This window comes from Balearica regulorum, chromosome 13, assembly GCF_011004875.1.
Source record: "Balearica regulorum gibbericeps isolate bBalReg1 chromosome 13, bBalReg1.pri, whole genome shotgun sequence".
Taxonomy (NCBI): Eukaryota; Metazoa; Chordata; class Aves; order Gruiformes; family Gruidae; genus Balearica; species Balearica regulorum.
The window spans coordinates 18,144,663-18,169,462 of NC_046196.1; the positions used below are offsets into that span (position 1 = coordinate 18,144,663).

The 24,800-nt window shown below is 38.1% G+C and overlaps 1 protein-coding gene across 6 annotated transcripts in view; it reads left to right on the forward strand.

The window, feature by feature from the left end:
- The window catches only part of FTO (FTO alpha-ketoglutarate dependent dioxygenase), a 252,510-nt gene that overhangs the window by 223,960 nt on the left and 3,750 nt on the right, over window positions 1–24,800 (forward strand). Inside the window, exon 9 of one of the 6 annotated variants that reach the window (XM_075765644.1) lies at window positions 6,004–6,957. The exons of the other annotated variants lie outside the window; for them this stretch is intronic. Within the exon in view, the coding sequence (XP_075621759.1) occupies window positions 6,004–6,061 (58 nt within the window). The 3' untranslated portion in view covers window positions 6,062–6,957. Of the gene's footprint in view, window positions 1–6,003; window positions 6,958–24,800 lie in introns of those variants that run through there. 6 annotated transcript variants of the gene reach the window in all.

Genomic DNA, 24,800 nt, shown 5'->3' on the forward strand with positions numbered 1-24,800 from the left:
TTAATGTATAGGTATAAACGGTCTCGGCAGCTTGTCTGTTCGGGTCTTTGTTGTGGAAAATCTACATGTTGCCATCTTCCTAGAAGATAGCCATCTGAACTGCAGTTAATCTGCTAGATTTTTGCTGTAATCAATATACGTTATAGTGTCTTGAAATGATAAGTGTATGGTTAATCTGATTGCCATTAACCTCCTTCTGCACATACAAATACCTTTTGGCTAGTCTTAACATTCTTCACAAGCGCATCCTATATTTGATGAAAATATTTTTTTTTTAAACTGGCTCGTTGATGTTGGTTTTGCACTGTTTCTTTTGTCTATATTAGCATCACCATCATGCAGGTTAATTTGAACATTCTAATTTGGAAGACTGTCATGTATCAATTAACTTCTTCATTAATTTTTTACCATACTTCATTTGCTCATTCTTTAGCAGAATGTGTATTTTGATTAAGTTAGTGCTGTGATGTTTTCCTTTTATTCCCCAATAGCAAATCTGTTCACTGATGATTACAAAACTAGTAATTGCTGAGTATATAGTGTCACTTACCATTTCCTACCTTGGAGCCTCTCCTCCACTGTAAAAGAGAGTAGATTTGCTAATGGAGTGACCTGTTTCCCAGCCATTCACCAGCGTGGTGAGAAACATGAAAATGGCAAATGAAACACTCATGTACCCTGCTGGAGAGCTACAGCCAGACAGAGAAAATCATTTTGTAACAAATACTCTACAAGAGATTGTGTTTGTAGACCATACAAAAAGTACAAAAAGAATGAAGACAAAAACCTTAATTATAGAAGTTTTAATTAACGTCTAGTTACAGAAAGACAAAAATGGTGCTTTAATGAGCTGTCTGATGCTGAGATTATTACAGGTGACCAAAACCCCACCACTTTCTAGGCAACTGAGCAAATCATGGAGAATTCTAAGGGGCACTGAAAGTGCCAGGTGTTGAAAACATTTCTGCTGAATTACTAAATGTAGCAAAGAGTAAGTTTTGTTTGAAGACTTTAAGTTGAGGTATGAAGACTTTTAAGGGTATAATTTGGAGATCTGAAATAAATTTAAACAGATCAAAATGAGGTTGCAATTAAACAAAGAAGGGCACATAGAGTACCACTCCATCTCAGTCCTTATTACAGCCCCTAGGATTCTGTCTTTCTTACTAATCTATAAACTTGCTTACTCTTTGGCAGAAATAATAAGAAAATATTGGCAAAGCTATTAAAAAACCCCCAAAAAAACATGTCCACTATGAATAAAGTCTTTTCGTTATTTTCTATCAGTGTGGGGCTTGGAAAAAGCATCCACAAAGGATCTCCACCAGCTTTTGGACAGCTTATGATGATGTCATTTTAAAGAGATGTACATGAAAATGGCAAGAAAAATGTCATCCAGATTGGTAAAAATGAAACTAATTTTGTCATGTAAGGCACCATAAGCACCCAGATAATCATGGTGTATAGTTTTTGTATGTAGAAGCACTAACTGCTAGTAGCAATTTAAGGAGAAGATAAGGCACAATCCAAGCAACAATGTGAGTTTGTCTCTCGCTTTTACCTGTTGAGAATTTTTAGTTTCAATTACCAAGGTAAAACAAGCTGAAGATGTGCAAAGCTAATTAAAAAGAAAACAAAAAACCCTGTTGTTTTATATCTGTTTGAGGCCTCAGCACTTAATGGTAAAGGAAATTGAGCAATCCTGTGGAACAAAATATTGAGACACATTTTTTGGGTGGAGAATGATTGATGTACTAAAATGTAATACGGAACTGTGGGAGGTGGGTATGGAAGCAAGTGTATGAACATGAAACTAAGCATATTTGAGGCCAGAAGAGGTAGCAAAAAGGTCAAAGAGACCAGTTGAGTATCTTTTGGAAGCTCATTCTTTTGGGGCTTGATCTTATGCCAACCAAAGAGAAGAGGGAGAAAAAGTAATTTAATGAGTCGGAAGATACTTAATATGACTTACAGCGATAGGCAAAAGATACTGCTGACATAAAGTGGGGCAAATTATGAGTGCGGCTGAGGACCTTTAGGGTTCATAGGGTCTAACAGATTTTTTTTTTTTTTTTATTTCTGGTAATTCCTGTAATAACAAGCAAAATTTTTATTATGGACCATATATAGTAACTGTTTCACCAACAATTAAATCCATTATCTACATTATTATAGGGTACATGGAAGGGAGAGATTTATAGAGGACTTTATAGCAGATATGACTTATTTGGTCATTCCAAGAATCTGGGATCAAATGTGAAAGCAGCATCCTGCTCAAATTTTGCTTCTAGCCCCTTGAAAGCTGCCTGTTATTTCCTATCCATTTGTTACAGTATCCCGTTCTGGGCAACATGCCTACTATTTAAGGTTGCTTTCATTAATCAGCCATAAGTTAATTTATTTGCAGGCAGAATCTCTGATCTCATTATGTTGTCTTTAAAGCTGAAGGCCTCAGGTGTTGGGGGTTTTTTTGCTTTGATATCACTGTAAAAAGATATTCTTAAGTTAAAGTACTGTGTCTCTGGGGATGCATTTGCTAGTCTTTGAAAAAGTGGCAGTTTGGGCAATCATAAAGCAATGTTCACATTTTTATTTAAAAGTTGCAAAATTCAGTGACTGATGCAGCTGTGGAATGTGGATCATGTCCTTAAAATAACCTGTGCTCCATGGATTGCTTTGCAATGGTACGTAGAAGAATTATTCTCACAGGCTGCCTGGTCTCAGGGCTAAACTCACAATCAAGTCAGTGGTAACATGACAAAATCATTTTTCCTGCCCTGTGACATGCAATTCTTTTTCTAGGGGTTATGTACGTATTTTAGCTAATAGCTATGACTCTCCTTGTTGTACTTCTTTCTGGTTTTGTTTTATAGCAGCCACACGTTTAAAAGTTTATATGCTGATCTGTGACTCCTGTGTAGTACATTTGTGCTTTGAGGTGTTTCTTTTCAGAACGCTTTTTTCTTTTATTCTTTTTTCTTTTTTTTGTTTCTTTTTAAGATAGATGGCCATTACCAGTACATGAGAACAACAGTCAAACTTGATATGTTGCATATACTATGACTTTAATGTTTTTTCCATTGCACTTCGTTTCCCTAATGCTACCTGAGGTATTTCGAGACACATGCATCCCTGTCTTCTGTCTTTCAGAGTTAACTTCAACTTGAGCAATAAAATCCGGGTGCTTTTTAGAGCATTAAATCTGGCGAGTGGAAATTTGTCATGATGTCTTTCAGGACCACCAGGTGTATGTCAGATAGCAGGAAAGCTGCTCCACAGGTAACTCAAATCTCTGTGAGCAAGCCTAGTACATGAAGAAGCCATTTGTATCCCACTGAGTCCCGCAATGTTGAGCACGTTGCTCAGATTTACACGAGTCCAATCTATGCAACTGATAAGATGGCTGCAGCAGGTATGACCTGAATCACCGCTTTCCGTGCCTCAGAGGCTGTGGCACTACTGGGGGTTGTGGGTTTTCATTTGTTTTGGGTTTAGCTGGGCCAAAGCTACCGTGAAGGGTGCATTTTATGAAACTAGGCAGCTGGAAAGCAGTTAGATGGAAGAGCTCAGGAAAGGAAGCCACGTTGTCTCTTGGGCATGGAGTAGAAACACTGGGTCAAAGGTAATAGATCAGAAAAGGTCCTGAGTGTCTGTTTCCATATCTTACTTAGGGTTGCCCCAGTGTTTTTAGATGGAATTATTGTCAATGGTATTGATTAGATGTTCTGATAATCGAGCAAGCTTCCTGATGCGTTAAATTTCCTTCTTTCACGTGGCGTTAAGTGTGGAAGAGGTGTATGTAACTGCAGAAGTAACTCTCAGTGGACACCACCGCAGTATGACTGCTTGCCAGCAATTGTGCCGTGCGTGCCAGTTCCGATCGGTCGTTTTGCAGTCGCTTTTAACACATTCTGGCAATACTGTGTACCCCTAATAAACTATGTACTTCTAGAGTTTTAGTTTATGTTTTTATCACAAGAGATTACACAAAAAGTGTTATTTTCATCAGACATAAAAAAAATCTGAGTCAAATTTCTGCTGCACTTACAACATGAATTCTTAAAAGTGTATAGTCAAACTCAAAAGTGGGCAAAGAAAACACGAACTCCAGGATAGCAGAGTTTTGTATTTAAAGCAATTTGTCAGAACAGGAGCAAATGTAGCATTTGAACTTAGAAGTTAAAATTTGAAATGCATCTTGGAAGAAAACCTAACTTCATGTAAACTTCTGATTTCTTTTGCATAGACACATTGATAGTTGTTTTATGAACAAATTCTTACTATGGAAAATATTATCAAGGTTTCAATCTACTTTAGCTTGTGCTTTGAAGCAATTCCAATGTGAGAGGAAGGGGGTGATTTTTCAAGGCCTCTTCCTTTTCATTGGTGTGCACGGTAACCACTCCAGGTTTCCCATTTTCCATCACCACAAGCACCGAAGAGCTGTTACTGCAGACAAAATCAAGATCAGATGTCATTTTGCCTAAAGGGTCTTGTCTGACGTCCCACCTAATCAACAGCTCCTCCCTTGCTGCCGTAACGGAGGGTGGTGGTAGGCCTGTGAGCCTTCTTGCAGCCCAACTTCCCGTCAGTCAAAATAAGACCTATTACAGCAAGAAACGGGTTAATGATTGTATCTCTACTTCAGCAAATGCACAATAAAGCGCTAGATTAATAGAGATGAAAAATTTATTGCAAAACTGCCACAGTATTATGAAAAACAAAATTATTTCACTAAGCAGTAGTTCTGTTACTATAATCCTAATGATAAACTCCGTTACAATAATAATAGGAGAAAAACTAATTGCAGCGAGGACAGAACAAATCTTTTTTAATCCTCGTTGTCATCTCAACTAAATCCAAACCTATTTGTATTAACCTTTGCTGACAGAGTCACATGATGGACATAATTTCTTGTAATTTACCAGCAGTAGATCTAACCTTTCTTCATCAAATATTCATAAAGGCATGATTCTCAATGATTTTCTGTCTCTTTTCATATTTACAGCTTGTTGTCTTCTTCCTTTTTACTATAATTTGAACACAATTGAAGTCAGATGGAATTAAACTTAAATTGCTTTAATGGCTACAGTACCTGAAAGCAAAGAATAACTAATTGAAATTTCTTACGAGTAGAGATCATGCTGTACTCTGCTGTCACTGCATTAAGCAGTCCATGTGTCTTTGCCTTTCGAGGGGAAAAAAAACCCAACCCAGATTAAATGGCATCAGTTCTTGTCACTTCATAACTGTTTAAAGTGTGTGTGTCGTGTATCTGCATAAAAACACACATTGAAAATATGTCGTTTTACTGGATCCTTGGACAATGTATTTGAGTCTTGAAAAGAAATGCTGTGGGCTTGATTCCTATTTAGGTGTAAATAAGAACTACCATTGAACTCAATTCAATTATGCTAGTGTAAAGCTGATACAAAAGGTTGAAGAGAAATAAATTTGATTAAAGCAGTGTGGAACCGGTATAAGACTTGGACTATGCATCTTTTTCCATCTAAGAAATTTAAATCTGAAATACAATTATATACTAGCTGTAGAATGACCACGCTTCTAGTGGATTTTTTTAATGAGGAAATAAGAATCTTTTAATGCAAATGTAGGGTATAATAGCAAATACTAAATAGAAATTAATATACTTAAAATATTATAACATGAGAAATTATCAGAAATACTTTAAACTGGTATATTTGAATTTAAGATGACTAGGTAATTGTTGTAAACATTCTTTGTATCATGCTATGAACAGGAGCCATGCTTGTGAGTAGCTCTAACAGACAATTTAGTATCACCGTGCTCATTCTCTCAGAATAGATTGTGGATAAGAGGAAACAATATAAATGATTTAAAATAAGCATAGCTTTTAAATGCAACGCTTTCTAAGTAAGCGTAAAATGCAATGCTTGCTTTGTCTTCATGACTTTGTTGCCCAGTTCTGGGTGCATGCCAGCCAGTAGCTGAACTCTTAGGACCCTGCTTAACATTTTTCAGGTATGGCTGTCATTCTTTCCGCGAGCAATCCCTACTGTCTAGTGCGATGAGCTGCTGAGAGCCGTCATCTCCCATTTTCGTCACTGAGAAGCGAGTGCTCAGCACCTTCTAGCATTAAATCTCTAGAGAACAGCGGGTTCGAGCAGCCTTTAAGTAGCGAGATATTGCTGAAAATTAATGAAGAAAACGTCTTAAAGATTTGTCATAACTTTTATTTCTGTGGCAGAGTAGAGAGGGTTCTGTTGTTTGTGCCGGGTTCCTGTACGGCGATGATCAGATGAGGATTACTGATGAAAAACATTTCTTTCCTCAAACCAGTTGTCATTTGCGAAGGAGAGGCATTAACTGACCAAGCACTTTCTGAACTTTGAAGGAAGTGTTTTAAATTCGTTTCATCACAGAATGACATTTCTGGAACTCTTGCAGGTATGCTAAGCACACCTGTAATCTGTATTTCCTTAAGCTTTTCAGTGTGCTTTTTTCTTTGCCTATGGCATCCTTTGTAGGGTTGGATTCTGAGTGGAAAGTGCATGGCCTGTTACTGCCAAATTAAGAGGAATAATGGAATGGTGGTAAGTAAGTAGTAGTAGTCTGATGGGAAGGAAGCTTGCCCAGTGGATTTAGGCACCATACTAAGATCGGTGAAGTTTTTTCAGCTCGTGACGAGTTCAAGCACTGGTTCCCCATGCACTGACGTCACAGGATCGTGACACCAGAAGGGAGGTGGGAGGTGTGTGTTCACGTGGAGCAGCGATGAGGGCATAGAAGGTAGTTCCATACGCCCGAGAAGCAGATGAGCTCACAGGTAAATACCGTCTGCTGAAGCAGTTGATACGCTTTTATTGCAACATGAAGTCTTCGTTTTAAATTTGGTCTATTTAAAGTTAGGTGTGGAGGTTATAAAGAATTTCTTAACTTAAACCAAAAGAAATGCTATGGAGAAAAATGCAAAAAACTGTCTTGGAAATAGAACAAGTTATTTAAAAGGCATAGAGAAAGTTGTTACTTCTTTTCAACTTTGCAGAGGATTATAGCGAATAGTATGTATGACTTCAGTTATTCTAGCCTTAGTCAAAGGAAGCACTTTCTGTATTCATAATAATAATGAAATTAAGGGGAATTATTCCCAAAAAATGAAATATATGCATATTTGAAGATTCGTATTATAATTGCTAATTCACAGAAATAGAATTTAAAATTTACCAAAATGAAAAGCTGTCTAAATTCTCCACTGTTTTAGGATAATACTGAGTTAAGTGCACTTATTTGTATATAATTAATTGTGTAGGGATTTAAATAAAACAATTTTGCAGTAACTTGTAAAACTCCATTTCCTTTTAGGTGGCAACTTTAAGCATTACAGAGAAAATGTTTATAAACTCAATAAGTAGTATAAATGGCATCTTCAGGTCTCTCCTAATTATCTTTAGAGGTATATCCAGCTGAACGTTTTAAAGTGGAGACAGCTTTAAAGAACAGGAAGCCAAACAATTAAACACAAGTAACATCCTCTCATCAGTTTTCGATATGAAACTATGGTTTATTCTTTACAGCTCAGAAGACTGAAGAAAAATGAATTAATTTTTCAGAAGAAAAATTATAAAATAAAAGACATAAATGTATTCATTGAGTGTGTCCATATTGGTAGAATTCTACTGAGAAAATGATGATAAAAATACTGTATCTTAAAGATGACCAAGATAGGAGGAAAAATCACAGGACTTTTCATAGATTCATGACAAACAAACATAATACCCTCAAAGGGCTTACGGCAGACACAGAAAGAACCTAGTCCTGGTCATTCACCAGTAGGTGGGATGTAATAAAGAGAATCTGAAACCAAGTATTTATGTGTAGAAAAAACAGTTACAACCTAGAGATTTTTTTCCCCCATTTCCATATCGCCTTATTTTATGAGGTACTCCAGTTCTACAAGTTTAATATAACCTGTAGTTGATGCAGTGAAATGTTCTCCAGCGTTCTAACATAGCTCGTTACCCAAACATAATAAAGATAAAGAAAGAAACTGCACCGGGTTCTCACACATTTCATATTATATATGTAATTTGTTTTTTGTAGTAAGCTGGTTATTTTTTAATAGGTCAAACTGTTTGCTCTCATGGGAATGTGATGGAGGATTCTGTAAAAGGAAGACACACACGGTTCATAAGTCGTGCACATATTGAAAGCATGGGTTCAGTCTATTTGTATCCTAAAGAGAGTGCTCACAAGTGTCTGGCTTGCGGTTACAGGTCATTTCCAAGCAAACTTACTTCCTGGTGATGCATTCCTATCACTCGATTTATGGCAGCCAGGAGGAACGGGACAATTAAAAGTTACTATGCCAAAGTTACACTCTTCTTTAGCAGGCATGAGTCTTGACATAAAATTTGAGTTTAGACTGTCTTTGTGCATAGAGAATTTGTGATTATCAGCACAATTATAATGCTCATGGTAATTCCAATAGACAGTAGTGAATACTGCGGTGAACACTCTACAGCAATTGGAACTAAGTGCTTCAGGTGAATCTCAGACACTTCCGTTTGTATCACCGTTCCCCTAAAAGACGGGAACACCACGTTAGCAGCCTGCTGAAAAACTCGACTTTCCCTCGGTGCCTTGGCAAGGGCAGGAGGTTATTGGGACTAATCAAGTCGGTCTCGTGGATAGCTGGTGAGACCTTACGGTTCCCCAGGTGACCTTGGTCCTGTAATGCGCTGTAAGGGACTGACTTTCTCCATTAATAGTTTGTTTGAGAGAGCTGGCAGGGCGACTTGTAATACAGCTGCTTTTGCCTGATTCTTCCATAATGACATTTTGAACAAGCAGATGATGTCCTTTGATTCAGTGTGACCTTGTATGTTTTAGTGATTCCAGGATGATTTAAGAGAAATGAAATAAATTAAATTATAAACATTTTTTTTTACTTACATTTTTGTATCTTGAATATTTTTCATGAATTACCTGTCAATTACACATGTGCGTGTATGTACCTTTTGGCCAATTTTCTTTTCAGTTAAACCTATGTATATAAAAGAGTTAGACTTATACTTGTCTATAAGAAGTGCAAGAGAATGGAGAATATGGATGCTTCTAAAGGTTTTTATTCCCTGCATCAGGGTTTTTCCTCTCCATAGTGGTATCGGGTTCAAAGGCTAAGCTGCTACTTTGGGGACTTCAACAACAGAAGTCTTCTCTCTTCTTTCGTTCTCCTGGAATATCCATTCCAATTAGAATGTATAATTTTACAGCAAGATGTATTACAAGGAATTTTTAAAGTCTCACTCAAAGTAAGCTCGTTAAAGAATGGTTGTGTAAAAGTTTGAGCATTGCTGTATTTAGGATTTTTATGTCAGCTGTTTTGACTTCAATCACAAGTTTCTAAATTTTATCCTTTTATCCCTGTTCTAGCTGTGTAACTGCATGGTTTCCAGGCAGGAATCTTTTCTTGATTTGTAGATGTCAGAAGTGAAGAATATTCTGTTCCTTTGATAGTTTGTCCCAGTGTGTGATTGACTTCATTGTAAAAAACAGGCATATTTGAATTTCTCTGGATTCTTTTTCAAATTCCAGCTTCCCCTGCTAGACAAGAGAGCTCTTTCATACAAGATATTTTCCTTCAATCTATCAGTTTTAAATCTGATAAGTGAAGCAAATTGAGTTAATCATTATCATGTATTTTCCACCTGTCTCTACAGTCTCTTCTCTCTTCAATGTACTTCTAAAAAGCTGGAAACAAGGTTATTCCATGTTACTCTCATATTTGTCTACCTAGTGAAATACAGAAGAATTAGGTATTATACTGAGAATTCATTTTGAGTTGTTCGGGATAATAGCTACGTTGTTTTCAGATGCAGTGGTTTTGAGCACAAACTCATCAATTTTCCAGTCATCCTTTTCCCTGTCACTGCATATAGCTCTATAACACGCGTGGTCCTGATCATTAGGTGACCTGGCAGGGCTAAGTCCTGTCCACATGGGTTTTAACTATATCAGTCTCTGTGCTATCCGCAAAAATTGTCAAGTAGCTGATCATTGCCATTTACTTTCAGAATACCGATGAAAATGTGACTAATACTGGCCACTGTATTGGTCTCTGGAGGAATCCCTTATGAGAGTCACCATTCAGTAATGATCCCCCATTGATGTTTATCATTATGGTACTTGATGGCCATTACTTACTTGTGGTGTATGTTCAGTTGACATTCAGTGCTACTTGGGGAAAAAAAATCATTCACTAGCTAGCGTAAATCAATTCATCCTATTCCTCCATAGTTTCTTCTAGTAACCGAACTTGTCATCTTGAAGGGCTTGTCCAACAAGATTTGTTTTCCATAAAACACCATACTGATTGGCATGCTTTATATATTCCTATCATCTCTCAAATGTATCCTGTGCCGGCTTTTCTATTGCCTAATGATATGCTACAGGGCCTGCTGATACCTGGATCACACCATTTCCTTTGTCACGATAGTAGCACTCTTACAGTCTTTATAATTTTCCAGAATTCAAATCAACATTATTGGGCCACAGAGTTCTTCAGTCTGTTTTAAGTTAATAACTACAGCATAATACCGGACATTAGTATCTCTAAGAGGGCTGGCTGTTTGCAAAGATGGGTACTGTTCTTTTTCGTGTGTGTTGTGGAGCAAGTTGAGAAAAAATTGGGGCTGAACACTGCTAAAAGCTTCCTGGCACAGCCCTAGCTGACTTCTACCAAGAGGGTTTTTTACATTGGTAGAAGATTATTTGATTCCTAAAATCCAGACGTGCAGAGAATAACACCCTTCGTTGTTTCTGAGTAAAAAAATACAAAAGGCAGACTGGCAAACAAGAATTTTTAGGCCCCAAAGTTTTCATAATGCAAAGGTGTTCTCTTGAAGTTATTCTAAACCTTTCAATTAGAAAGGTCACAAGTATCTCTAGAAGATTGGTACCTCGTTTAAATTATGAGACAAATGTAAATGAACAGTATTTTTCTAATGTCTTGTCAGGATGGGAAAAATGGGGGAAGAAGTGCATGGATCAGTCCTCAAGGACTTGAAAAGAACCTGCAGTGACAGTGTGATTTCACCAGTGCTTCACTCTGGCTAGACAGACACGCCAACATTAAGTAAACTGAGCCTGGTAAAGTCATTAAGACTTGGAAAAGGGAGATCAAATTGGTGTCTGTTAACGGAAAGCAGCTAACCCTGGCCTGTCGTCGTTTGGGCAGGCAACAGCGTTCTACATGCTCGATGGTGGTGAAATGCTGGAAAGGCTAAAGTGAAAATGGAAAGGACAAACTCTGTAGGAGAAGGTCTAAGAAAATGGGATTTTTGTCTTGCTGAGGAATGTCATTAAACTTCCCCAGATGCTCTTAGTGGCACTTCAATAAACAGGAGAGCGTGTGAACCTTCCCTGTAGAACTGCACATATCCGAGAAATACAAACTACAAATTAATAACTCCTCAGGAGTACTTAAGAAAGGAAAAAAGAAGAAAGGACACCTCCTGTTTGCACCAAAAAGAGGAGGATTATGTAGCTATTGCCAAAACCCTTAAAGTTTACATTAATTCCTTGGCATTTAGACAGGTTGGAGTAATAGCGTTTCAGTAAAGAAAAAGGTGAACGCATACTTTGCATTTTAGATTAATATAATCACAATATTATTTGAAAAAGCAAACTAAGCAGGAGGGATATCAGGTCTGTTGCATGCTCAGGGCAGTAGTGTTTCTTGTAACGCAGGAAAAGACGACATTTCATCGGCAGTTCATTGAGAGGAATGACCAACATAGCTCAGCTGGCAAGCAATAAGCTAGGAAAAATGGAGTCTGAAATACGAAATTCATAGACACAATAAAACATATGGAAGGTCAAGACCATCCACTTTTCATAAAGTTTAAATAATGTTCTTTAGCAGACACAGATCAAAGGAAGATAAAACAGTAAGTCTCTTGTAAGAGTAATGAAATGAACACTTTTCATTACGTTTATCTTGATTATTTCTTGATTTGTGAATCTGCACAGACTATGGAGGGATGGGCAACTTGTGGCACCCAACAAGAGAAGATTTCTGTTTCCTCCATCTCAAAAAATTCCACCATTATCCACAGAATTTGAACCTGACAGCGTGGCTACTACGCGGGTTACTTGGCAGAAATCCCTGACAAGTGCTGCTAGGGCGTTATCGTAGTCCTGCATTCCTTCAGGTAACACATGGAAGATTCATGCCTGTCGCATAATGAACGAGAGAGACCGAGGCCATGCAGTACAGGGACCAGAGACTAAATGCAAGGGTAGGGGCTGGGGTAGGGGTGGGATGGCTACCTCAAGTTCTTAAGAAAAGCTGCGGTTAAGCATGTCTCTGTGTATGGCTGTGCATTGAGCAGCGATGTAGAGAACGTCTCTGGGGACCCTACGCAGTGACACTTTTAAGCTGGTGCTGAACTTGAAATATATTTGAAAGTTCCACTGAGCTAAATGAGATTTAAATATGTGACTATGCATTTTTCTCAATCCTGATAGAAGATTGAATCAGGTCCTTAATTAACTATACGTAAGAGTTCTTTGGGATGCTGATGTAGTGTTTTAAGAGGAATTATATGACAAAATAACGCGAGAGTAGCGTTGCAGGTCAATCAGCACGGCAGATGTCAGCATTAACGCACTTCAGGGTTAGTAGCCATTTTATAATAAAGAATTAGTCAAGAGAAAGCACATAAATGTTTGAGAGTGAATTTGAATTGTGCTTTGCAAATACTAACAAAATAAGCCATCTGAACTGCTCTTAAGGCATTGGCACCATATACTTTATTATCATTAGAGTGCTCCCTATGGCAATAACTTCATCCAAGAAGAATTTCAAGAATAGTCGCATTATCTGTTGAAAAGCAATTTTTTAGTCTCTACTCAGGCAAGATAGTTTTATGAATAACTCTGAAGTTTACTCCGAAGGCCATTTCAATCGTCCGTAGATCTTATGATATTATGTTACCTTCTTTCGTTTCAAATTCACAGCATAAGAAAGAGAAAGAATGACATAAATTGGATGTAGAAGAGTTCTGAAGATAGACTTCAGAAGAATTCAAGAGTAAGAAGAGAACTCAGCATTATTTGTTATTTTCCATCCTAAAGTAAAAAGAGAACAAAGCATCAAAAGCATCAGTAGTGAGAGAGCTCAAAGCCAGGACTATATATCATTGCATATAAAACAAGTGAGTTGGCACCACCGAAAGGTCTAAAGTCTTAGTCTGTGGTTTAAAGTCATTGATAATGCAGTCAGAAAGATTCTCTACACCATGGAAAATATCATGAAGAGCTGTATGCATTTGTTGCAATAGACATTTTACCTTCTAGTAGCATTTTGGTACTTGGGTGAATAAGTCCTCGTGGTGCTGGGAGCGTTCAAGTCCACTGATAGAATGTTACAGATTGGGATCTTGCGCTTTTTTTTAAGCACTTGTGGAAATAATGTCTGTGAAAGTAGGGCAGGATCAGATGCGTGTAGTTTATCGTGTGTTTAAATTGGCTGAATGCAATCGTATTCCATAAAAGAAAATGTATTCCTGTCTAATAACTTTAAATTCCAGTTTATACTGGAATTTTAGTTGGTATTAAAAATATTGCGGAATTACATTAATTGCAAAATTTTGAGGTATAGTGATGCTGAACTTACGGAATTTCTTCTATTAAGGCAGTTGGAAATAAGTGAAGAAATATTTTTATTCACATGTATTTGGGCAATGGTAATTATTTACAAGTTAAGTAGAAAAGGATATTTAATATCTCTATATAATCTTTTCAGTTATTTGAAATGCAAAGGGTAAATATAAAAAAAATCTGATGTCTTGTTTGTTAATCAGAAAGATTTACTCCACTTACAGAAGCAGAAAAGCAGCATGTTGAGCGTATATTTGCCATATGATTTTTATTTGCGCCTGGATGTACTGTAGCATTTCCTGGGACATCAAGCCTATTTCTCTGCTAGCACTGGAATTTTTTGGGGGGTATATTTTTACGGTGATGTAGCCATCAAATATTTCTGAATAAAGCGGCAGCCTTGGAGAAATTCTGCAGTGATTGAAATGTGATTAGTTACATGAGGCTTTCTTTTTTATTCCTAAACTTCTTTTTCCTCCTTTTCAGCCTCTCTGCCTTTCTTGTATCCGTTTTCTCATTTCCCTATTATTTGTTCCCTCCTGCTTCTGTTTGGCCTCGTGTTGACCTACAGGAAACTGTGTTTTAGTCCATAGGATTGCATTGCTCTTATAGTATTAGTTCCAATATATGTTATAAACATTCTGGTTGCAGGCTACAGCCGAGGTGCACGACACAGGGCTGACAATGTAGTTCTGCGGCACGATAAACCATTTTTTTTTTCTTTGTTCCCACGTAGGAGTTCAGGGCGATATCTCTTGGTAGAAAATGCGGTGTAAGCTCTGCTTATATGCGTGTGTGTATGATATGTATCTATCTTATATGTATGTGTCTATATAGAGAGATTTATATATGTACATGTATGTATTTATATCACAAGTTACAGTGATAAGCAAGATATTAATTTCAGTCTGCAAACAGAGCGTTAGTCTTGTGGCTGTTTGGCTTTTCCGCCATGGTGCTTGCTGGCAGTCTGTCCGAGTTCCCTGCTGGGAATGGAACACGCAAATTCGCTGAAATGGTCCGAAGGTAGCGAGAGCTGCGTTTGTCATACAGCAGTTGTCTTATGGAAAAATGCGCCCTCAACAAGGAAAATGTTTTAGCTTTCTTGCAGAAGGCAGAGCCTGCAAACTCTGAAGTTGTTTGGAAAATGGGATTGCTTACTTGAAATGAGGGGACGTTAAATGGAAGGGCCATCCTCCTGCAGTGGCATGTAAAACCGTCCCACGTTTACATTTTTCCTTGGCTACGGGACATCCACACAAAAGGAGAACAAAAGCTGAAGTGGGACAGTAAATGATGCTGGTAGCGTCATTAACTTTTCTCGTGACATTCTTTTGGAAAATACAGGTTCTTTCGAAAAATGTGCCGTACGCGTGGCTCAGCCCCAGATCTTCCCGCGGTCTAATACTGGCAAGGGAGGGCATCTGTAGCCCCCTGGGAAGCGGGCTGTGGAGATTTCCTTTTCTCCTCTTTGTTGGTTTTTATTTCTATTTCCTTTTCCTCTCTTTTTCTCAGTCATTTAACGCCATTCTGCACAACAGAGGGGAGCATCTGGCCCCAAGTAAACACCCAATAAAATAAGTGGGGGAAGTTCACAGCTCCCTTGATGCTATTGCGTCTGTCTGTCTGGTTGTGGACTCAACAAGATAACCATGCATCAATTTACATTGTCCAGGCTATCTTCACAACCAGAAGTGCTTGAAACCTTATTTTAATAGAAGCTTAGATTCTGGAGAATACTGTAAAATCTCTCCAAAGGCTCCAAATCAGCAATTCCATCTGTGTTTCTGCAAATGTAGAGGAACAATGCCCCAGCTGATTATGCAAACAGAATGAAAATAGTTATTTTAAAAGTGCATAAAATCAATACTTTGGGGAAAACAAGTCAGCTGTGTTTATACTCAGCGTATAGCAGACATTTTGTTTCTTTGTCTGAAAAAATCATAGGAAAGCAAGGATCGCAAGTGAAATAAAACAGCCGATCATACAGTGCAACAGAGGGGACTGGAACGTCAGATCCCTCAGCAAAGGCTTAGAGCATTTTAGGTTCCTTTTGAGAGAATATAAATTATATTGAGGTTGATATGTTTCTACATTGTTTGAAGTCAAAGCCAAATATTCTCAGCACAGAGGGAATAACTCACATCCCATTGCCGATCATGAAAAGTATATAACTAAATCATGTCTGTGGTGCTGAAAATTTCCTCCTAAGTGCTGTCTCTTTTGGACTGATGGGATTCTTTGCAAGTATTGATACGAAGGGGTGTGTGCATGAATATGTATAAATGTGCTTCTCATGCAGTCAGGATACATTGCTTTTATACATAGTGTTCTAAAAACAGGAAGCAAAAGCATCTAAGAAACAGGGCTGAAAGGGAACAATTTGTAGACCTGTAGGTTAAATTGGATTTAACTTCATCTTTCAGCAAATGCTTTGTTATTTATTCAGTGTTTCTCTGGGGGCTTTCCCTACCCCCCACACTTCATAGAGAGTAGTGATGTTTCTTAATTAAAAAATTAAACAAACATGGAATGGAGGCTGCCCCACACAGCTGTTGTCTTGTGGGAATAGGAAGCGCACTGCACTGATTTTCTCCTGGGCAGTCTCTAGGTCTGTTGGACAGAGGCCACAACGGGAAGGAAAGGCTCAGTCTGGGGAGGTCAGGTTTACGTCACGCGTTCGATGCCAGCAGTGTGCTCAGTGGCTTTGCAGTTGCTGCAGTGCCCTCTACTAGCAGTTCCCCTTGGATAGGGTGGAGTTGGTGGACATGGTGAGGAAGGTCGTTGACCATCTCATCAGAAGCGTCTTTTGGGCAAGTTCCTGTTTATTACCTCACCCATGGTAGACATGAAAATATTAGATAAATTAGCTTCTTGTGTTCTCTTTTCTTCCATTCTTCCCACCCAGAGCTGGAATGTTTCTGAGGTTTTGGGGCTTTGTTATACAATCCCCACTCTGTAGCTGAAGATACTGTGCAGCAAATCTTTATCCTTTCCCATAGTTTGTCAGCTAAATAGTTTAGAAAGGCCGAAATATGTTTTTACAGATTTCAATTAGTATTGCAGTCAAAAAAGTTAAAAATTAATTTTAAGTTCTCTACAGCTAAGGCAAAGCAAAACATTCTTTAAAAATAGTTTTGTGATTTTTTCACGTATTTCTACAAATACATGTGAAACACGATGGTGCATCGCTTGAAAACTCCTCACAGTTGGACTCCACCATTGCTTTGGTTGCTGTTATTTCAACATTTGCAGGGTATTAACAATTTATATTTTTCTCATATTTCTTGATTTACAATTTGGGTAATAATCGAAGCTCAAGTTCATGCAACTGTCTCTTAACCCTCTTTAGTGTCAGGTTCATTGATCTGTCTCCTGCCTTTCTGTGGAACAGCAAAAGGCACTCTGCAGGCCAGTGGTAAAAGATGGATTCTGGTATAGATTCACTTTGTAGAAGTACACACGAGGATAATGCTGGCTGTTTTCAGGCTATCCTACTGTGTCACCTGGGATGCCTCAGGATATTTCAGCAGCATCCTCATTTCCAATGGAATCCGTGCCTTTGGAGCCATAAAGCTCTTGGGTCAGTGACTGTACACTTTGGTTCTGTAGTAAGGGCCAAATGCATCAGCGACACAAGTCATTATCAGCTTTTGAAAGAAGGAGAGGAAACGTCTTCTAACATGCCATCACCTGTATTTGTCTTTGCATATTTGTACAGCCGATACTAAGTTTTTTCTTGGATTAAAATTTAACTGATATTGCCTCCATCCCTCTCTAAATCTGGCATTCTCTTTTCAAATTCCTTCTCTGGAAACAAACTCATTTTGTCCCTTCTACAAACGCAGTCCTGGTCTCAGCCATTGCTTATGGCTGGTCACACTCTCGTTACAGCAGATGAAAGAACATCAGCAGTGCCTTAATGGAAATGGGACAGGCTCCTTGGGAATACACTGGGGATTAGATGTTCAAAGGAACGAAGCACTGCTCTCTTTCCATCTGGCCACTTCATTTCACTGCCTGTTTGGGACCAGTACTTCTGAAATCTAGTTTGCAAAGTCAAATATTGATGTAATTTGTTTTGTTCTTAAAAGGCAGAGTAAATCTGAGGAGGTTTTAGTTGTGCAGAGTCAGAGTGGGGACAAGCATGGAACAACTGAAAGGAATACTCTCTGCCAAGGTTGACAACTTTCTGGTTGGTTAATTAAAAAAGCTAAGAAAATCTTTGGTTTAAGATTTAGATGGAAATCAATAACTTTCAAAATTCCAGTTTTGACACGGAAAAATAGACCTTTGTTGGAGATAAATACAAGGCATTTACAGCCATATGAAGAAAACATCTTCATATTGTTATATTTCACTATATTTATATTTTCTCTGTCTTTTGCTTTTTCAGTAAACAGTTTTTAGGGTACAATTATGAAAGTTAATCATAATACCAAGTGAATATTGGCTTGATTATGTTTCACAGACTTGAAACAAGGAGATCAGAAAACATTCCACCCTAACATTGTGTCATGGTGGAGCATTAACTAACGCCCATTTTCCAAACATCCTTCAATTTTGGTGAAGTTCCAGCTGAAGTACTGGTTCTGTATATGCTGTTTCCTCTCAAACAAGCCAAATAGAAGATAAGATTTCAACATTTTTTAATTGTAAAGAAGTTTAGCTCCAGCTCCCTATCTAAATCTCATGTCTTGGAGTAGGTCTTCAGAAAAAATACTCCTAGGAGAGCATAGGAATGGTTTCCCTCTGACGTAGCTGATCCAGGCCGAAGCTGTGTCCATGCAGGATGAGGGTACCGGTGACATAACAGCTGTTGTACATTCTGCTCCAGATGGAAGAGCTGCCATTTCTTCAACTGTGTCCATTTTCATTGTTCTCTGAGAACAACGTGTCCATTCTCCCGAACGGCAAGGACAGCTACCGTCCAGCACTGTGAAACCACGCACCCTTTGTTTTGTACCTTCCTGCAGTTGTCTCGGCTTTGTGCCGAGCCCTGGAATTCGACTCTGGGTACGCTAAAGCTCTAGCAGGGTTGCCTCAGCTATAACATATGTAATCACCCTCGCCGTTTGACCCCCGTAGGTAGGAGCTATGCAGGCGTCAGGTGTCCTCCTCCAGTGACTGAGGTCAGAGCTCAGCAGCTCCTAACTGGTCACCTGGCCAAACGCCCCATTCATCACCACTGGTATGTAACGGACATGCTGGCACATAGATCTAGGTATAAAAGTCTTCTCAACAGTCTACCTGATGGCCTTAAACCCTTAATCACTGGTGGGAAATTTTCACTTGTTACCAGCTGCTGTGACCAAACAGGTGCCTGCAGAAGAAGAAAACTTAAAATTAGGCATATTGTAATTTCTGAAATTGCTGGAATGGGCACCCAACTGGAAAGCAGCTGCTGTTCAGATTTCTCACCCCCATTCCATTTTATCATGAATTACATTTATCCCTTCCACCTTTTCATTTTTTCATGAAGATAAAGGGAAGTTCAGTTCTTCAAATAACAGGGGTGACTTTTTCAGCCCTTTTTGGGACTTTGTCCCAATCTCCTATCTGTGTCCAAAAGGAGAATGTTTATTTACAGCATCACCTTGAGTTTTTACTTTAGAGTTTTTCTGTGCTTTACTGAGCAATTCAGTTTGATAAAACAGATATTTTTTCTTTCTGTGCCAACTTTGAAGTTACAGAACATCACATCTTATTACTCCACATTGTATTAGCCGACATACAATGCCAGTAATTGAACCACCATTCTAAATGGATTAAAAATTTAAATTGAGTATCTCTTGCTAAACTTCAGTTTGAGAAACCATATACAGCCTATTTCATTCCTTCCATAGTTTCTTTTGGATGGTTTTTATTATTATGCTTACTAGCTCATGTCTATTGTGAATGGTTTCTGGAAAAGCATTTGGATTGAAATCTTGGCCTTGTTGAAATCACTGGAAGTTTCAGCTTTGATTTAAGTGGTATCAGGTTTTAATCATGATGCATTCAGCAGCAGAAGTAAATTTCTCATACCTGTCAATGAGATAAACTATTTAGAAAAAAGAAAAAGTTAACTTATTTGAGTAATTGTTCTCATGTATATAATCTCTTATTTTCTCTGTGCTTTGCATAACAATTCAGATGTCTGAGAACACCCTGTATTCTCTTGTATATGCTTTGGCAACTAAGAGTGTGAGCTTGAAATGACATGGGATAATCCTAACACTGAGATTAGAGTAACTACACATAGTCTGCATAATAATTTCCAGGCAGAGGGAAGGTTTGAAAGATGAGGATGAAAAACTCCAAACCTGCAAGCAAAACTCCATGTACCAGGTACCTGTACTATTAGGATTTGCGTTCACACAGCAGAGCTCTGTGCTGGAACAGTGATAAGCCATATTTGATCAGACCCAAATTTGCAAAGTCATTGTGAATTTTAAGAACGGAAGATGCTGTCGAAAGGAGCTACTACTATCACTCTTACTCAGAACAGCATCCGTGTTCGCAGTGTTGTATCATTTTAACCAATGTTAGTATGGGATTAATGAATGCATTTGTGTTAGTAGAGTGATCCAAGCCCTGTTTTTACCTGGGCCATTGTTTTGAAAGATACTCTGAAGTTCTGAATAACAGCTCAGTAAGACCTTTATTCTAGCATGAATGGAGGGAGGAAACAACTCCCACATAAAACGTACTAATTTCAGGAATGCTTGAGTAAGCATGTATGGGTGAGTGTGTACTTCCGTACACAGAGAGCAAATATCCATCCTCCCTTTCTGACCATATCAGTGCATGGGGAAGATGGCCAGACCCATGTTCCTTGACTTGCCTTATGAAGTTCCATGTGATCTCCACAGGTCTTTGGACTGCCAGGCGTAGGCAGCTAAATTAGTACCATCTAGGAAACTGGGCTATTCATATCGTCTCCTCACTCTTAACACGCCTGTGCCGTCCGAGCCACAAATTGACCCCTATTGATCTGATTTGACTACACTTCTGTGGAGTAGACAAACAGTGCAGTAGAATCCAGGGACCTTATTTAGGTTCCTAGGTAATAATTCTTATTTGCATTAATCACATTCATCAGCAGAACCCGAGGCCACCTCCTGGCTAATATGCCTTCCTGTTCCTGACAACGGAACAGAAAGGTATCTGCTCTGAAAAAAAGAGTGTTTTGATACTTAATAGTTGCAAAACTTCACTGTTAGAAAGACTGTTTTTCAAATCAATGGCTCATGCATTACTGTAAAATATATCGATTAAAAACAAAGCATAATGTTAGTCATTTAGTCAGTAGAGTGATGCAATACTGAAATAAATTTATCCTTTGACTTTTGCATTAACCTTTTATTGACTGCTTGCATACTCATAATTAACACATACTTTAGCTAGCTTGGTTAATTCTAGCACCATGATCAGTGTCCTCTAATGTAGCTGACACCCTGATCATCAACATGTCAGTGCAGCCCAGGGGACCACAACCAGGCAACTGTCTGTCTCAGTGAACGTACACCTGCCCGTGGTGAAATCAGCCACCTTCCGAGGGAAGGAGTCCTGTATCGTAATACAAACAGTTATACACAGTTATACAAATATTTGTCGTGACTCAGTTGAACTCATATTGATATTCAGCTATTGGCAAATATTAATGAGCAAAGTCCATTTGGCAAAAATGAACATAAAGGGGTTCAAAAATACCATTCATTTAAAATGAAGTTTACAGGGGAGAGGGAGTGAGAATGTGCGCTGTAACGCTAACTAATTGTTCCTTAAAAATGGGCTTTTTTGATTGAAACTGGTACAAGTCTTGATTGTTTTAGCAAGAAGGTAGGGACCGTGGAGTTTTGTGCATTCTGCACATCTTTACACAAATCATCCTTTCTTTAATATGTTGGTGAAGATGTATTATCAAAGTGTGGAGCTAACTTGCTCTGAAATATATCATGGCAGTTTTTCCATTCTCCTGCCTCAAATAAGGTCTGAAAGACGCCTCTTGATTTGGCATCTGTTCTGTATCTCAGAGAATGTGTTATTTCCACTCTTAAGACGTTTTGTGCATACAATATACACCAATTAGATCTATTTTCTTTTGGACATTTGACATTAACAACTCAAATAACAGTTTTTAATTAATATATAATATTTTAATTAGCTTATAATATTATAAATCTTGGTACTTTCCCACTACCGCTATACTTAGATGTTTGCAGTTTCCCACATGGAACCTCATAAATCCTTTTGTATCTGGGAAAAGATAGAATTTCTGTTTATTCTGAATTATCATCACTAACTTTTGTTAGCTAACTTTTCCCAGATACAAAGGAATTTGAAATAATCGTGTGCAATTATTTAAGTGCCTTTGATTGTTCTGCTTCAGTTAAAAATGTTGCTATCCTTTTGCAGAATCTTCTGGTCCATTACTGTGCTACAAATTAAAGAGCATTGTAGAAACAATTTCTCCCACAGAAATTTATTAAAATCAATAGTAATATACTCATCTGGAAAGGACTGTTCTTGCACACTAACTCTGAGTCAGAAAGCACGTATTTGGGTGACTGCAGTCAAGCTTGTGGATGCCGTTCAGGTGAATTGCTTAATGAACTGCCAGGCGCTGCGATGACTGCTTAGAACCCAACCCCACATCTTTAATGTGAGCAACTTGAGTTGACTTTGATGTCAGCGGATCCAGCACAGGGATTGTGATTTTGGTCAAAATACGTGACTCAAAATGTAAAAACGAAACGTTCACTGCTGTTCTTGCTAGTGATATAAGGCAAAGCAATAGAAATCCTGGGCAGAAAGACAAAGGGGCTATGGGATTGCAGAACATGGAATATTAAGGCACTGCTTTCCCCTTTTTCATACTTTTTGCAGTACACTGATGCATTTCTGTCATCAGAGTTGCACAGGAAGTCCGAGGACCTGACACACTTCCATTCCTCTAATCCCTCACATGGAATATGAAATAGCTAAAACTTGCCAAGAGCATGATTGATTGCCTGGAAGTTAAGGCACGTGCTTAGTTGTGGGGTGACCTTCCAGAGATGGCTCTGCTGGTAAGAAGAGCAGAGAAGGCAAAGGAGCAGCTAGAATAGTTGCTCACGGGGTCTTCAGTCACAGCATCGCTGTGACTTCTGACACATCGACAGTGACACCAATGCCCAAACCCCAAACGTGAGGGAAAAGCTGGTCAATCCGTTTGTGTGAGAGCGCAAGGGAAACAAGAGACATTTAAGGTAGAAAAAGGGCTCTGACATCGTGAAGAAGCAAAAAGTTGGTATGTTTTTCCTCTCAATGAAAATTCTGTTGTTAATAGCAGATGTGTGAGAGAGAGAATGTTTGTTATTATAAGTTGAGTTTTGCAGACCACATAATATGCCTGCAGTATTTACCAGCTGAGCTTCTTGATTTGTCATCTGTAGTAATCTCTACATGGTTAATTTATCCACTTTTAGATTGAAATGCTTGAACTGGAATATCTTATACTACCCAGCAAATTGAGCGTATTATTTTGTGCCAAGACAGAAAATAAAGCAAGATTTTAAAAGCCTTATAGAGTTATGCTGTAATTAGTTTCAGCTTCCCCTGCATATTAATTTTCTCCTGTTCCTTTATATAATTTGGAAAACGTCTTCAGAACATGATGGCACAATCAGTTAAGTACCTCTCAGAACTCATACACTAAACTGCATTTGCTCTAACAACTATTATAAAGCAGCCAGCAAAACAAATCCTCTGTTATTCTGTACAGTGCAGCTTATCAATGCAAACAGTTTAATATTTATGCTAAGAGGATTGTCACAAGTAGCTTCTGTTCCTTTAATTCTTGTTTTAAATAAATAATGAGAACATTTAAACACATTACTCTTCCCAGGGCCCTGAGGTCGGCTAATCTTATTATTTATGAAGTGATGTGCTACATAATAGTACTTAGTGCATGTTAACAGATGCTATTATCAGGGGCTGATGTGGAGAGCTGAAGATATATTGGAATGTTATGTGTTAATACTGTCCTTGTAGTGTAATGTACGATGGATTGAGTGCCCAGGATGCTGGTGCGGCAATTAACCACACACCAACATGGGTGTAAAGCTGAAGTATGTTTTCTCATGGGGATTACGCTGCCATTAATAATTCCCAAGAGAAGACGACATCTCTCATTTGGAAACAGCCTCTTCCAGAAGGCTGATGGTGTAGACAAGGAAGTTGCGTGTGTCAATATTTTTTTAGGGTTCATTTTACAGAGATGAAAGACACGTATATGTTTAAAACAACTTTAAAATTGTTACAACAATTATATGCTTTATAGAACGTGAATTTTAAAAAATGTCTTACGAGAGATAAAAGTGTATTTCTACAATTTGCTTTTTATGTCTTTGGAGAACTACATAGACCTGCAGTATATACCAAAAGTATAGTAACGCTCTAGCATTTTTCTTTGTCTTGTCCCATTGCAAACATTAAGTGATTAATCAACAACGTGCAAACGGTTTGAGGGAGGGGAAAAGAGAGGGGGGGAAATCCTCCTTGAAGTGTGACAATTTTTTTGATGCAGCATGTTGTATTATAGCCTAATCTTAAGAGATGTGATGGTTGCCACTTATAAAACTTTTCTCTGCGGGCTGCAGGTCAGTTGAATATTATAATTAGACTTCACTAGTATTGATGAATAATCCATTTAATAAAAAACACTGTAATTTAAACATTTTCTCTGGGGACTTACATACACTAACCTCTTAATTTAATTTTATTGAAGTTTTGCCCACCTATTCATCATTGGAAGTTGTTATTAACCTCCATTTCCATTTATCTTTATAGAATTTTTCTCTTTTTATATTGCCTTTTTCAGAGCTAAGCAGGTTGATACACTTGTAAATCTCCAGGATCTACAAAGCTAGTCCAGCTTCTTTAATATTGTTTAATCTATCCCCCCTGACCTTAATGCAGTAAATTCAGTTTAATCTTTCTCAATAATCTAGTAATACATTGGAAACTGGCAAACATTTAAATCTGATAATGGTTTAATCACATACTTTAAATAACAGCTGAGATAATGAAAAAATAATTCACCATATAAAGGTACACTAACTGAGTTTTCTCTGTGATTGGCTTTTTGAGAAATCCCTATAGAAAATACAAAGCCTACAATAGAAATCAAC